Source organism: Lactuca sativa, chromosome 2, assembly GCF_002870075.4.
Source record: "Lactuca sativa cultivar Salinas chromosome 2, Lsat_Salinas_v11, whole genome shotgun sequence".
Taxonomy (NCBI): Eukaryota; Viridiplantae; Streptophyta; class Magnoliopsida; order Asterales; family Asteraceae; genus Lactuca; species Lactuca sativa.
Window position 1 is genome coordinate 188,352,106 of NC_056624.2, and position 16,522 is coordinate 188,368,627.

Genomic DNA, 16,522 nt, shown 5'->3' on the forward strand with positions numbered 1-16,522 from the left:
CGGCAAAAAATGGTAAGCCTGTCAAAAACTGTCGGTAGTTAAGATTTTATTGTCAAAAAAAAGTTTATGACATTCTTGTCAAATTGTTGAAAAATTGAGACTTTAGTAAATATCCCAAAAAATATATACAAAGTTACAAAGAACTATTTCATAGTAAACGTATTTGTATATATTTTATATATATTTATGTATTTATATGCATACAAATAGGTGTGTATGTGTGTGTGTATATATATATATATATATATATATATATATATATATATACACACACACACACACACACAAGTAGATTCATGCAAAAACATAAATATTTTGAAAAAATGCAAAAACATATTTTGTCTTATAAAAACCAAACACATGTACTTTAAAAATTAAATTTATTAGCAATACATTAAAGATAATAAGTTTATATTGGAGGGTGTTATGGTAATATAGACTTAAAGTTGGTTATAGCAACAGTTTATCTCTTTTTTTTCACCTTCTTAACCACTTTTAAATTGAAGTTTTCATAATAAAAATGTTAACAAACAAGTTTTGCTAATATGAAACAATTTATTATGTATCATTGATTATCATCAAAGTTTGAATATATTTTTGTCCAAAATATAAAGTTGAGGTGACACAATCTCATATGTTTTCCTTGTTTTCGCGTTTTCACAAATTATTTGTATTTTCGCATATATATATATATATATATATATATATATATATATATATATATATATATATATATATATATATATATATATATATATATATATATATATATATATATATATATATATATATATATATGCAAAAATACAAAGAATTTGTGAAAACGCGAAAACAAAGAAAACATATGAGATTGTGTCACCTCAACTGTAACACCCTGTTCTGAAAGTATTCATTTATGGATTTTAAAGGCCAAGGCTAGGGGCGTTTTGGTTTTTTATGGGTTCTGAGTTTTTATTCGAGAGATTTTGGGCCGGGGCATGTCGCTAGAAGCGTAGGGCTTCTCGCCACCTTTTCATGGATATTAAGCTCGTCGAAAACGAACTTAGAACGAAGGAGTTATAGCATTTTGAAGTTATTGACATTAATGGTCCCTTAATGGAGAAAGATGGCAAGAAAGGACCATGCATGCAAGGTGGCCAGCGCAAGAGTACGCCCAACGTAAGGCTGGGGTACGCCCAACATAATAGAGCAAAGTGATCGCGGGTGCAGAGGGGCGTACGCCCAATGTACACTCAGAGTCTCAAAACCCTAACTTTTAGGGTTGAGCCACTATATAAAGAACATAACACCCTGGTTATCAGCCTCCCTATCATGTTCATACAGTCCCCACGAAAACCCTAATCCTCTTGGAGCTTGGAAGGCTTTGTGAGAGCATTTTGGTGTTTAGGGTCCACTCTTCAAAGAAGCAAAGGTCAAGGAAAGGTGTTGGTGCAAGGGAGAAGGTTCAGATCTGGGATTGTTACTTCACTTTAGACCCTTTTAAGGTATAAAGTCATGAGCTTGATGATTAATCTTTTAGATCTATTTAGGGTGAGTTTATGGACTCTTTTAGTCTAAAGGATGGACCTTTATGATGAAATCTCGTTTGTGAACTTAAGGTTGCCACCCTCAGAGCTAAAAGGGTCCCATAAGCAGTAAAGTCTCCATCTTAAACATCTTAATGGGTTCATGCATGAGATCTAGCCCTCTTTATAGAAGAAGAATGTCATTTTGGGGGTTTAGGCTTGAGTGGGCCAAGTTAAGTCACAAAGTCAGTGACTTTATGGATTAAGACATGGAAAAGGACCAAGATCTGTAATTGTAGCTTCTGAAGTGGAGTATTAAGCACTTAATGAGAAAGGGCTTAGCACCAATAGTAGGTTTTTTATGTGTTTATAGGTTGTCTAAATGGTAAAATGGGGTGTCCATTTAGCCAACTCCTATAAACAAACATGGTGGTGAACATGGGAGTTTCAGAAATATTATGGCCAATATTTAACACCCAAAGTCAGGAAGGTCGAGAAAGGAAAGGAAACCCTAAGTCAAGGGGCTCGACTCGTCGAGTCCAAGGAGGAACTCGGCGAGTCTGAGCGGGATCCGGGTCGAGGAATAAGTGGCCGACTCGACGAGTCGAAGTATGGACTCGGCGAGTCCGGTCTGATGAGAGAAACCCTATATCCGGGACTTTGGGCACTATTTAAACTCCTTATTCTCTCCATTAGGGTTCCTTAGAGCCTCCCTTATACAGAATACGAACCCTAAGTCTCCATTGTTGCTCATTCAAGCTTCCAATCCATTTTTGGGTGAATTGAAAGAAGAAAAAAGAGGGGAATCATTGAAGCTTCAAGGATTGGCCTGAGATCTGGAGTTTGTGGAACCTTTCTGAGTTATTGAAGGTACTAAGTCGTTTCCTTCATTTAGATCTATTCTAGTTGTGAGTTTTGGGGCTTTTTAGCCATGATTAGTTATCCATTTGAGTTAGAAGCCAGATCTGAAGTTGCTACTTTGGATCTAAGCACATGTTGGCCTTGTGAAGCATAAAGTAACTGCCCTTGAGTTGATTATGGAGCCTCCTTGCCTCAAACCCTAGTTTATGGTGTATTTAGCCTAGATCTCCTTCTCTACACGTAAAGTTTGCAACTTTACGTGAGGAATAGGCTTGGGAAGGGTAGATCTACATTTTGGAGTCCATGCATGACTCAAAAGTCCTCTGCATGTATGAAGATATGAATGGACTCGGCGAGTCCTTTGAGTGGACTTGGCGAGTAGCATGAAGATTAGGAGGAACTCGACGAGTGGGATGAACAACTCGTCGAGTAGGTTGAAGATTCTCTTGGACTCGGCGAGTCAGGTCGCGAAACCCCAAACCCCTCGAGTTGAGGCTCGAACCAGTGAGTCGAGTGGAGACTCGGTGATTCGGACAGGTCAGGACTCGGAAATCGGTAGACTCGGCGAGTCATGGTCTGACTCGGCGAGTCGAGTCACGAATGGAAGGACTCTGAGCATATGAACTCAGCGAGTCAATAGGTTGACTCAGCGAGTAGGGTTGAACTGGAAGGTTGACCTTGACCAGGACTTTGACGTTGACCAGATTTGACTTAGTTGACTTTTGGGGGTCAGTTGGTCTAAGTGTTGCATTGATATTGGTAGCTCGGGGAGCTAGTGGAGCAGGAGTTCAGGAAGTTGTCGGGAAACAGTTTGAGGGGCTATCAACAAGTTCAGTAAGTGCAGGTGAGTTTCCCTTTTGTGTGAATGGGTCTACGGCCACAATGCCGACCCATGTAGTTACGAGTAGAAGACCCGGGGGTTTGCCCTAGGCACAGTATGCTAGTATGATATTCAGGATGAGGTCCAATGATAGCGGGCGGGTGCCCAAGGAATGGTTTATGTGATAGTTTATACTTGTTGTCCGTGTGATACTTATATGTGCCTGGTAGGGAGGTGAGTGTGGGCGAGGTCCCGTAACTCACCAATTGCAGAGTGTGGATGGTGTTCCACATCTCATTAGCAGCAGATCAGGGGCGAGGCCCAAGTTAAGGAAGGAGTGAGGGTGGGCTGGGCCCTTACCTCACTATCAGCAGGAGTATGGACGGGGTTCCATGACTCATCAGTCGTAGGACAAGGGCGAGGCCCAAAGACAGGCGAGGCCTTAGGACAAGATCCGTTAGTATGTGTTTAGCTTATGTGATGTGATATGTTTATGTGCTATTATATGTTAGCGGGCGAGGCCCTGTGGCAGGCGAGGCCTAAGTGAAACAGATCTGTATCCGAGCAAGGCTCGAAGCCAGGTGAGACCTGGAACGGCGGGGCCGTTGTAGCGAGCGAGGCCCAGGATAGCGGGCGTGGTCCAATATGTGCAGTATGTGGTTATGCATGGTATGTGGTAGGGTGGGGAACTCACTAAGCTTCGTGCTTACGATTTTCAGTTTTGGTTACAGGTACTTCCGGTAACGGATGGAAGAGCTCGGGGTGATCGCATGGCACACACCATAGATTAGACAGCCTGGGAATGTTTACTCTAATAACGAACATGTGTTTTGGGAATTAATACTCTGATTATGTTTTGGAGGTGACTTTGCTTAAAGTAATGTTTTATTAAAATAAATTTTTAGTCTTGAATTTTGGGACGTTACACAATATCTTGAAAACAGAAACTACACTGTTTATAACTGTGTTATGAATTAATATAATATATTAATTGTAAGATACTAGTAAATATTTTTTGAGTCGCGTTTAATTTTTAGTATTAAAATTAATAATATATTTGACTTGGATGTTCAACCTGATCCTATAACAAAAAAAATTTAGATCTTTTTATTTTGTTATCTTATATAAATTGGACACATGTGAATTTGAATCCTAGATTCGTCATTGTCTTCAATCCAAAGGAACCGATGATACATTTTCTAACAATTCATAAGAAAAAAAATAACAACCCAATCACCATTCATTTTGCATGTATCACTAAACTTTTTAAATAACTTTCGATTGCATTATTCACGTTAACTCTGACCATAAAACACTAAGGTGTTGTTTGTTTTTTCGAAGCCAAAACGTCTGCAGTCTGCAAGAAAGACTATTTGTTTTTTAACATCTGCAGTTTGTTAAAATAATTTGATTTTACAACCTTAAAATAATTTCTCAACACCAAAATTTAAAAAATTCTAATCTTACAATACTAAAATAAAATTCATACAACACAATAATTCTTGTCTTATAATAAAATGAATGGAGTTATATTTTTTTAAACGATAAAATAACTATTTTATCTTAATGTTTAAAGATAAATAAATGACTTTTTTATAACAATGGTTAAAAGTTAACTTGAATACATGATCATATGGACCACCATATAATATATTAGAGCTTGATTATTCTTTATAATAGAGAAATAAATGATAATTAAAATATTAGGTATGGAAACTTAGAAATGTTGATAATGCATGACAAAGAAAAAATAATAAAATAAAATAAAAAGTGAATCTTGAAAAGTAGCGACATAAAGGAAAAAAAATGGCTCCATCACAAAAAAAAATGTCCCCGTCTAATATAAGACTTCTCGGTGTGGTGCAGTAGGAGACCGCGGTTGGCTGCCACGTGGGACAGAAACACCGCCCCCAGGGTGCGGTCTGGGGCGGTGGAGACCGCACTGCGGCCTTTGAAGACCGCGCTTTGTGATTGCCTTGGCTGTTTCTTTCTTTCTTGACCGTTCAAAGATTCGTTCCTTTTTTTTTTTTTTTAACCTTTTACTCCATCTATATATACATATCTTATCATTTTTACATTTACACAACCTTTAAACACATATCAATACAATCATTTTATCTAATTTTTTTTGAAAAAATGTCTTCTTCCAAAAGACCTAGCAAAGAAAAAACACCAGTCAGAAACACCAACCCCCCAATACCTTCATTTGATCAACCGATTTTCTCATCTCCATGTTACCACTATGGCGGTATGTTTCCTTCTTTTCCACAACGACCAGGGCAACCACATCCACAAACACCACCTTCTTTTCCACAACCTGACCCGGATTTTAATCCATTTGATTTTTTGTCCCAACCCGAGTTTGTGCAACAAACACAAACACAACCAGAAACGGTCGTTTCTGATTCTGAACCGGAATTCGTTACAGAAACTCAACCCACTCGAGCAACGAATAAAAGAAAAGAGAAGGCGGAGGCTAGATGTTGGGAACCTTTGGAAGCGTTGGTGTTGGCACAATCTTTGATCGATATTTCAGAAGACGCGACAGTTGGAAAAGACCAAAAGCATGACCGCTTTTGGATTCGCGTTTTACACAGGTTCCATAAAGGAATGAACCGTGGAGAATACCATTCAAAACATCAAGTGTACTCCAAATGGGGGAAGATGAACAAGGAAGTCATGTTGTTTAATGACTTGTGGAACAACATGAAACGTCAATGGAAAAGTGGAGAAAGTGATGAAGTCATTTTGAAGAAAGCCTTGAAAGTGTATCAAAAAGAAAATCTGAAGGCTTTCAAGTTTCTTGAAGTTTGGAATTTTTTGAAAGATAACAGGAAATGGTTGAGTAGCAAAACATCTGACCAACATATCGACAGTTGGTCAAAACGCAGCAGAACATCTGAGTCCGACCACACTACATCAGATGCTCGTGTTCAGTTTGATCTGAAGGAAGATGAACATGTTCCAGTTTCACCACCTTCCCGACCATTAGGAAGAGACAAATCAAAAAGCAAAGGCAAAGCGTCGGATTCAGATGATTTGAAAGAAATGGGAACCGACATGAAGGATATAAAAGAGAGAATGGACAAGATTTTGAAAATTGCTTCTGAAAGAGAGTTTCGGATACAAAGGGAGAGCGACATGCGAATACTAGCAATGGACACGTCGAATATGACCGGGGCCGAGCTTGAAGTGGTTTTGGCGATGAAGGAGGAAGTGAAAAACCGTTACATGAATCGTGGCTAATTTCTAGTTTTTTTTTCAAGGTTTCTAGTGTTTTTTTTTTTTTTTTTTTTTTTTTTTTTTTTTTTTTTTTTTTAAAGTTGTTGGTTTTTTGTTTCTACTTTGTTTTTCTATATTTTTAGGTTTTTTTTTTTAAATTAAGTAATGTATGGTGTTTGTATTTTTAATTAATGAACTATTATGTTTTTAAAATTATGTTTTTTTATTAAAAAATAAGTTTTATTAAATTAAAATAGTTAACAAAAAAAAAATAAATAAATAAAACTAAAACTGTGGCACCACACCCTTGGTGTGGCAAGAAACCACACTTAAGTGGTAAAATCCGACGTGGCGCTTACGTGGCGAGGGAGGGAGTGCGGTTTCGGTGGCACCACTCCCTCCAGCCTAAGCCCTCCAATCTATTGTTTTATTTATTAAGGAACGGACAAAGGAAATTGTGGGTTGGATAATGTATTTTTCTTTAAGTGAGTGAGAAGATGTTAGAAGACACATGACCATGTATGCACCACGAAGAGGGCGCACAAATGTTTTTAGGTCTATGGTCTTCTAAAAAACAAACGGTCTGCAAGAGCATACGTCTGCGCGTTGTCTGCACGGCACAGATATAAGAGGTCAAGAAGAGGTTTTTGAAAAAAACAAACACCACCTAAATTAATGGCCATTTAGTAATAAAATGATGATTGCTTTCCAACTGATCATTAAAATAATATTTTTTAATGGTCGTGTATTTTGCCTCCATATTTGAAATGTTAAGATATTTCAATTCTCCTACATTAAAATGGTGTTTTTAATAGCTAGTTAAAATGAAAGAAAAACACTAAAATGGTGTTTGTTAAATGACCATTGTAGTAGGTCTGAGCGAGTAAATCACAGATCCAGTTTGGATATGCAAGACCCCAAGTTATTGAATGTCAATAGTCATTACCAATTTACCATGTTATATGAAAAATCCACAACACAATTTGATACCCGGTATTTTTGTTTATATCTTAGTCTATTTTCAAGATACACCTCCAGCTAAAATTTGACTACTTTTTATTGAGAGTTAACTTGTTCTTTCATGTTTTTTAAAACTTTTTATTGGCACCACCATAGAATAATTAGGATATGTGTATACTCTTTTTTTTAAAACTAAAATGTACCAACAACACCGATATGTTTGAGCTTAATTTTGAGATCTAACACAAAAGAGTTGTAACTTTTGAGCGAATTCAGGATTAGTCATCCTTTAACCAAAGTTGAACTATTATTAGATAACCTTATTACTACAGATTCTGATATTTGTTGGAATATATAAAGGATAGTGGATGACGGTGTTAAAATAAGGATGTCCGTAATACCCGTAACATCCCTCGTTCCTTCCTGCCCTGCCATACAATCACAATCACAATCACATAATGTCGTCGTCCCAATCCCTCACTCCGATTCCCCACTTCCCAATTTCTGTCGATCCATGTGAACTTTGTTCCTTCATCAACAGAATCCTCCTCCATACCAATGGGTTGCGGGGTGTCCAGATCCAACGAGGGTCTGGTCGTTTTTCGCATCCCCCATCATAGTAAACCCCAAACTCATCCTCCCAAATTGCTAATCGAGGAACCGTCAAACCTCCACCAACCACCGGAATTGCAAAAAATCAACATCGCATATCACGATGGCAACGGCAATGACGATCCATTGTGGGTCGGATCTCCTAGCTTTAGGGAGTACGTTCAATCCTTCCCCGAGGATGACGACGTTGCTACTTCAGGTGTTAACGCACATATGCATATGCATATGTATAGTATAATAATTGCACATGGTTATCATGCAACATTTATGTAATTATTACCAAATTAATCATGGATGTAGGTGATGTAAGAGGAAAGGAGATCGTAATTGGTACCCGAGGAGGTGAAAAGTTGATATGCAATGGCGAGGTATGATTGTCAACATACGAAGGCAAGCAATTGTTAGGTTAATTTAATTAGATCAACTGATTTGAATTGAAATCAATGGGATATATAGGTTTGTGTACGGGGGGATTTAGCAGGGAAGGAAGAAGCAGATACAAGAGGAGGAAGATATAGAAAGGTGTTTCAGGTGCACAGAGTCACTTTCTGGCACGGCCGCGCGTGGCATCCCGGTCATCCAAAAGCAACCAGAAAGGCGGCCGGAGCCTCATCTTAACATCCATCATCCATCCATGGTGATTCGTGATGCATTCTGTCTTTGACTAAATTCCTTCATTCTTTTTTTTGTAATTCATTATTTTATTATTTATCATTATTATAATTACTTAGCCTTAAAAAAAGGTTATATCGAATAAGAATTGAAGTGGGTTCAATCTCGACCAATTCAAAGCCTATTATGCAGTCTCTGACTTTGATTCACGCACCAAAAACCATATAAAGTCACTATCATTATCTTAGAAAAGTAACATACAGAGCATAATTAATTAAAATAAAAATAGTTCATTTATATAGAAAATACTATTCAGTTATAAAAACAAAAGAATTAAAGAAAGACAATTTTCAAAGACCGAGGTGAAAAGAATTTATATATAATTTGCATTGTTGTCTTTTTACTATAAAATACTATTTACTTCTAATTTCTCCAATTTTATGCAATCCATAGAAATAGACACTTATTTATTTTTTTGAAAAATCCAAAATAAATTGTCATTTTTGACAATTAGCTGCCTTGAAGAAATCGAAAGTAGGTTATTGTTTTTAAAAAAGTTAAATTTATAAAGCTATCTTTATTAACAATCCAATTCAACCTAATTTTTTTTATAAAAAATAATTTATCTTTCTTCCACCTATACAATTCAACTCGATCCAATTATTCACACTCATTACCAATACAATCTAATCCAATTTTATATTATATTATATATATATATATATATATATATATATATAATCATATTAATATTGGTCTTTTTTTGTAGAGAAAAATAAATTACATATTTCAATATATTTTATTTAATGTTTTACCAAACATAAAATATAATTATTAACTAAATTAGATTTAAATATAAAAATTAATTTAAATCTATATATCTAAAAGGGACACTTGTCAACATAAATAAATAAAAAGACATGAGCTTTTTGATGAGTGGATCGTTCAATCTAGATTACCAAATATCTTTCATTTTTCTTTTTCTTTTTTATTTTAAATTTTTTTGGTGAGCCAACCTCAAAAGATCATCAATAGGATAGTGTAATGGGTTCTATTAAAAAACATTTCATGAGATTAGTGAGTATGGTGTCATACTTGTTACAGTCCACGTAGGCATAACGTCATATTTGCTACACTTTAGCTAAAACTTGTTATTTATATGGCGCGGGTTGTTACATTTATCATGCTACTTTTTTTTAATTAATATAGCAAATAAATATTTCAAACATATTATTTTTTTAAAAACTTAAATTTCATACATAAAATAAAAATGCAACACACTAAAAAAGTTTAGAAATTCAAATTACAAACCTAGAATGTAAAAAAAAAACGAAAAAATGAAAATTAAAAAAGTGAAAGCTAGATGTTATATTTTTTTGCAAGCTCCTTTTTGGTTTTTATCGTTATTTCTCGTTTGTGTACAGATAGCTCGTTTGGTTTTGGTATAGTGCTTGACTTTGAAATTGGTAGTAAACTCCATCAATGTGTAAATTTGGTGGAGAATAAATAGGCCGATCACGTTGATTTTGAACAAAATTTGAAGAAGAATGTGAGATGTTTGAGTTTTGGGTGTTTTTTTTGAGGTTTTGGTTTGAAAGCGAAAGCCATTTTTTTGACAAAATATGATGTATTTGAGTGAGAAAATAAAGATGATGAAGATGTTTAAAATAGGTGAAATAGTTGTGTTTATATAGGGTAAAAATGAGGGTTATTTGGAGGAAAAAAAACGGTAAAGTAAAGAGGGGTAACGGCTAGTTTTTTAAACCCATACATTCTCTCTACTCGGTAAGCTCTAGCCGAGGTTGATGCCGAGCTAGCCGAGGGCTCGGTCTGGTGTTCGCCGAGCTAGCCGAGGTCGATGCCGAGACCACATCGATGAATTTATTTTTTACAATCAGTTTTTTATATAGAAATGTGTCATGTTTTTGTGTTTATATTTTTATTTATATTTATATTTGATTATTATATAATATAAAAATAATATATGTATTACTTAATATTTATAAATTAAAAGTAATTACTTATAGAAAAAAAAACATGTATTACTTAACATTTATAAATTAAATGTAAAGATATAATCATTTAAAAATCAAAAGTAATATATTATAGAATCATTAGGTTGAGGTGTGGGCAACGCCCATGAAAGCGTTTTTGAACATTTCAACGGCACAAACACTGTCCCTTCCCCTTTTTTTGTTATAAATCTGCACGTTGCTTCCCGTTACCGCCACAACATCCTATAACGCCCGTTTTCTTCTTAAAACGTCGGTGGCCGTTGCCCATACCGACTAGTCTTATTTAAAAGTAATTAGAAATCATCATATAATTATTAATATGTTTTCAGATAAAAAGTAATGATTAGAATGTCTAATTAGCCAAATATGATGTCTTTTTAACCAAAGCTTTTTATGCAATTTGACTCTGTAATTAGTATTACTTTAGTTAGTTGCTATTATAAGTTTTTCCTTACCTGCTTTAGGTGTTCGTCTCGCTTACTAGCAACATGTTGTCACTTTACTCATTTGTTCCCTAATTTTTTTTATGCAATAGACAATTGAACTTCATTTTTTTGCTACAAGTGAACGGGAAAACAACCCATGCCACGTCAAAAAAACAATTATGCATAACAATCTACATAATATCTGAAATAAAAATAAAATAAAATTTTGTTATATAATTTTCAAATTGTTCAGCATGCTAGAAAACCCCCTTAATAGAGTGATTGTGATATCATCTGTTTTGGGCCCTAACTGTATATGAACTCAGCATCTCCTCCTGAGCTTGTGAGCAATGTCACAGAGGGAATACCAACACACCCCCCATAAAGGAACGCATCATATTGAGAAGATTTGAGGGTTTTAATGATTAATGTAAGTTTATAAACCCTAACTCTCGTATCTGTAGGATAAGTAGGAGGTTTCTTAACATTAGCCACCCACAGAAAATATTACGTTTAATAAGCACGCTCATAAGGTATAAAATTTAATCATTATTAGAAAGTAGACATGCAAAAACTAAATTTGATTTAGGAATGAAATCCAGAAACGTCTATGATGATGTTAAAAACACAAGAAATGCCACATATATTTACACACCTGTCCCTGTCCCCCCAAAAAACCAAGATAAACGAAGAAACTCTATAAAATCGCCATTCAACTAAAAAAAAAAAAACATACTTATGTTCAAGCGCAACACGAATCAGCTTCCACCTGCAACAAACCAAACCATTTAATTGATACGAAACTGAAACAAAATTAATTATCTTGTGAAAGCAATTATCAGAGGGGTATTGTTTTGAAGACGAGAATTATAATAAAAACATATAAAGGGTCGCTCGCTGCAGGAAGAATGGGATTCCACCATAAATAACTATTGTTTAACTTCAAGTCTTCAACCATCTTTTAATACAGGACAGGGCTAACACTATTTTTAGGAAAGGTACTATCCTGAATCCTTGATTGTCTTCAACTCAAGTGAAGTGACAAACATGCATACATCTTGACTCTTAACTCTTAAGTCGTTTATTTATTTCATCAAAGAGGTAATCAACTATCAGATAGTCCCCATGACCTAATATACCATGTACAACAGCACAAGTTACCGACTTTCAGTTTTACAATTTTGGCCCACGTTTTAAATTTTGTTACCAACTTAGTTCAAATTTTTTAACAAATTTGTCCCAAGACTAGTTTGTTTTTTCTTTTACAATTTCACTTTTTTTACAACTTTTGTTACGTTTCTACATAATATTCTACTCACGATTTTTCGCGTTTAATGTACTTATTTAGGTAAATTTACAAATACTATAATTTGGCATTTCTACTTATGGTTTTTTCAAAATTAAACACCATTAGGAATGGATGTTTGTCATCAATTGTGAAAAGATAAAACTTTGTTTTATAAAAAGATGAAATTAGTAACTTTTATATTAATAATTTTCTATTTCAATCCAAAAGTAATTTACCTAAATAAATACGCTAAACACAAATAACAAAATTTAAAAATAGGGCCACCATTGTAAAAATGAAAGTTGGCAACCTGTTGTATCTGGCATAGGGGACCAATTCATATCTGGTTAGCTCTTGATCTAATAAATGGCATATACATATTGGTGACTCGAAGACAATGAGAATAGTATATTTCCCATTCACAAAAAGAGTGTTTAGCAAGTATGGAATAGTAAAATAGGTTATTACCTTAGGCTTTTAGGTGTGGCCTCTAGACTTGAGATTTGAAAGCAAAATGGGTGTGAGTGGGGGAGAGAAGACTTGTTGTTGTTCATGCCTACTCCTGCCTCCTGTTCTTTGTGGCTGTGGGGACTCCATAGCACTCGGGTTGCTAGAGTGAACCGAAAAACTTCTAGGAACAACTAGCGGAGGAGGTGGAAGGGGAGACGCAATTGCAATCGAGGTTTTACTCATTTTGGGAGGAGAATGAGATCTGTCTTGATTTTTTAAAAACAACGGGCCCGAATATCCCATCATACCATGTTTTGAAGAAGAAGAAGAAGAAGGAGGAGGCCTAGGAAGCTCATGAAGCTCACTTATTCTAGGGGAAGAAGATAATGATAGACCCGGAGGCGGAGGTGAAACACTACGAGAAACATGAGCTTCACTGCTATTTATCTTTCCGGAAAAACCCCCCTTCGTTGGCAGCAATGGACCAGAGTAGGCCTGTCTTTTCCCTGCTTTACTATCAAACCCACTCCATGAAGGAGGAGGAGGAGCAGGTAACTGGATGCTGGAATCTTTTATCGTGGGTTTCGAATCATTAGAATCCCTTTCGTGTTTCTCATCTGTTGGTTGCAACTTGCTGAATGGATTATTGGTGTGGGGGACAGATGATGCAGGAGGTGTTTTTGGAGGAGGTAGCACGTAAGAGTGAAAATTCTGCCGGGGTTGTGTAAGTGTTTCCTTAGGCTTCTCAGATGAATCCGGGAACAATGGAGCAGAATAACTGCTCGCTCGTGCCCCTTGCTGTTGTTTATAATGATTCATCTGTGGCAAAATAATAAAAACTAATTTAATGTTAAATGGAATTACACTGAAAAGGAATGTTGGCTAGCTGTTGCATGCATACATGTCGATCTTCTGAAGTTGGAACTTGAAGATGTGGTATGTCAGGCTGCTCTACCTGCAAAATGCAAATCAATATATTATATCATACTTACAACACATGGAAACTAATCTACAAAAGGAAACTAATTAATTAATAATAGAATCACTAAAACCTCCAACAATACAACAATTTTACTTCATTATTTTACCTTTCCATAACAACAGTTTTTAGAGTTATAACCAAAAGCAGATTGATTACCTCCATTGGGTTCGATGATGTGCCAAAATTATCAAGTCCTTGCTTCTTTTGCCCATAGTCAAAACTCAATTCCCCATCATCAATCCTCTCAAAGCTGTTCATACCTCCATCTTCCCCACCATTCACATCATCAAATTCAGTGAGTTGGCAATCGATTCGATGCTTCTCTGCAACAATTCTTATCAACGGGTCAACTGCTTCAAGAGCCTTCACTCCCTTACGAAAAAAACTCAACTGCTCCAAAAAAAAAAAAAAAACATTTTCACTACTAAACAATATTCAAAGTTAGTGACACGTGATGTATTAACAGAAATGACACCTGTGCAGCATGATGGCGAGTAGCCTGTGTCAAAATACTACGGCATTGTCCCTCCTTGAGTGATTTTACCCGAAAGGCACATAGTCTAGCCACTTCGTTATATTCATCTTGTGCTTCTTGTAATTTTTGTGCAACTGAACTTTCAGCCTTTCCACTTCTCAACTTTCCCTTTTCTTTGTGTTGTGACATCATGTATTCGTACACACCTCTGTATGCAGACTCGATAATTAACAAACTTTCATATCAATGGCAACATATATAAATATCTACCTTTTCTCATCACATTGAAGCTTCATCTCCTCTACTTTTTGTAGCTCAGATAGAAGAGACTCTGATGGATTTGTAATTGTCACAACCACGTAAGAACGCTGATATATATGAAGAGGAATGAGTCACTGATATTAATTATTACCATGTGAAAGTGGAATACCCGCAATATTGACAACACTTACATAACTATCCGCGATTTTTTGGAGTTCTGATTGTATATTTCCTAAAGTTGATAACACTCTTCCTGCAAACAGAAAGTTTATAATTAGGTATTGAATATCAAAACAGATGCGGAAATGTAGTAGTAACAAACAAGGAAACAATTTGAATTACCACTTTCACCATCAACATCACTTGCACTTTTCTCCAGCAAACAGGTCCCCATTTCATGTAGAGATTCTGAAAATTCTGACATCCAGTGACATATATATGAGGTTACTTTATATGCATAAAAATAAAAACAGCTAGCTGCCTGTAGTTGTATAACTTAGATGCAACAAAACATGGCATTTGGATACAAAAAGAAAACACCTACCAAATATACTATTTGTCATTGCAGCAGCAGCTGACATTAAGCCATCATAGGAGTTTCTAATGTCTTGCATATCCTGCAAAAGAATATACCGGTCAAGCAATCGACCTTACATTTTCAGCAACATTGACACCTTACACTACCCACAATCAGACTCCACCACCCATAAATGGCGTGGATGGAAGAAACATGCTATCATGGGCTGTGAATTTGATCGCCTTGTGTCATTATTATATATAAGATTCTTCTTAATCTTACATCTTTCTGCAAAGAGTATTTTAGTCGTGAAAAGAGAGATTAATTTATAATCTAGTGCATTGCAAGTGTGCAACTACAGTCCACAACCATGAAGAGAAGTATGAGAAACCCTAATCGATCCTCAATTGATTTGCACAGGAAATTCGATATCAGAGGCAGCACGCAAAAGGAAACAAAAACAAAAACAAAATCCCTACCTTGGAAACCTGAACAAGCTCATCCAAATGGGCGGAAGGCTGATGATCCTTCTTCTCCTTCCCATCGTTCTTGTGCATCGTTAATTTGCGCCCAAACTTCTCCAGTGACGACTTCATTTTATAAACACTTGCAGACTCAAAAACACTGGTGATTATTCTATACACACAGCGACCAAGGTGCAGGAAAATGTTAAAAAAAGTTGAGATTTATCATTTATGTGAGATGGTATTTATAATTGATTCTGGCAAATTGATCGGCAAGTCTGCGTGCGCGTTTGCTTGGTAAAAGTGTAAAAACAGAAAAACCATCGAAAGGAAGGAGAAATGGTAGAAAAATCGATCCTAATCGCTGTCGCAGTCTATAAATTCTGACGTTACGAATCAGGGAAGGTGATTGAAACTTCCGCAAATTCAACTAAAATGAAAGGTGCACTGGACTCGGTACTTCCGGCGTTGAACCTTGACCATTTTGTAGGTTTCATAAACTATACAATGCTTTCTTTACACGGAAATTTATATACTTACCCCCAAACCCCAGTGCTTAATGTACCCATGTGAATGTAATACCACATCTAATACTGTTTGTGTACCAAATGATTTGAAGATTTATATGACTTAGGGTACGTATAGCAACACTTTTCTTTATATAGATTATTTAAATTAATAAAACTATCTAATATAAAATAATAAAATATTTTAAGATATATATATATATATATATATATATATATATATATATATATATATATATATATATATATATATATATATATATATATATATATATATATATATATATATATATATATATATATATATATATATGTGGGTACTCGTTTCTGATTTTTATTATCAATAAATTCAAATACGTATTTGAATTGAAGTTGTATATGGAACAAAATATGAAATTTATTGTGAAACTTTATATTTTGTTGTTTAAGACTTGACGATTTAGGGTATGCCATGACAATATTAATCACGACATGCAACATTTGCTTGATATGGCCAAAAATCTTTGGCATAAAACCTTAAAAATCT

At 35.3% G+C, this 16,522-nt stretch overlaps 2 protein-coding genes across 2 annotated transcripts; one reads left to right on the top strand and one right to left on the bottom strand.

Moving 5' to 3' along the window:
• The first annotated feature begins 7,667 nt into the window (after positions 1–7,667).
• On the top strand, positions 7,668–8,774 carry LOC111889587 (uncharacterized). Its single transcript, XM_023885733.3, has 3 exons — positions 7,668–8,179; positions 8,281–8,348; positions 8,437–8,774. The coding sequence occupies exons 1-3, from the start codon at positions 7,927–7,929 to the stop codon at positions 8,596–8,598; spliced, it is 483 nt and encodes a 160-aa protein (XP_023741501.1). The 5' UTR covers positions 7,668–7,926; the 3' UTR covers positions 8,599–8,774.
• A 2,824-nt stretch (positions 8,775–11,598) lies between these two features.
• On the bottom strand, positions 11,599–15,981 carry LOC111888826 (uncharacterized protein At2g33490). The gene is made up of 10 exons (XM_023884949.3): positions 15,485–15,981; positions 15,033–15,105; positions 14,831–14,905; positions 14,680–14,741; positions 14,498–14,595; positions 14,228–14,435; positions 13,909–14,142; positions 13,672–13,725; positions 12,789–13,589; positions 11,599–11,801 (listed from the first exon to the last, which is right to left on the bottom strand). The coding sequence occupies exons 1-9, from the start codon at positions 15,599–15,601 to the stop codon at positions 12,798–12,800; spliced, it is 1,713 nt and encodes a 570-aa protein (XP_023740717.1). The 5' UTR covers positions 15,602–15,981; the 3' UTR covers positions 11,599–11,801; positions 12,789–12,797.
• Between the last annotated feature and the right edge of the window lie 541 nt (positions 15,982–16,522).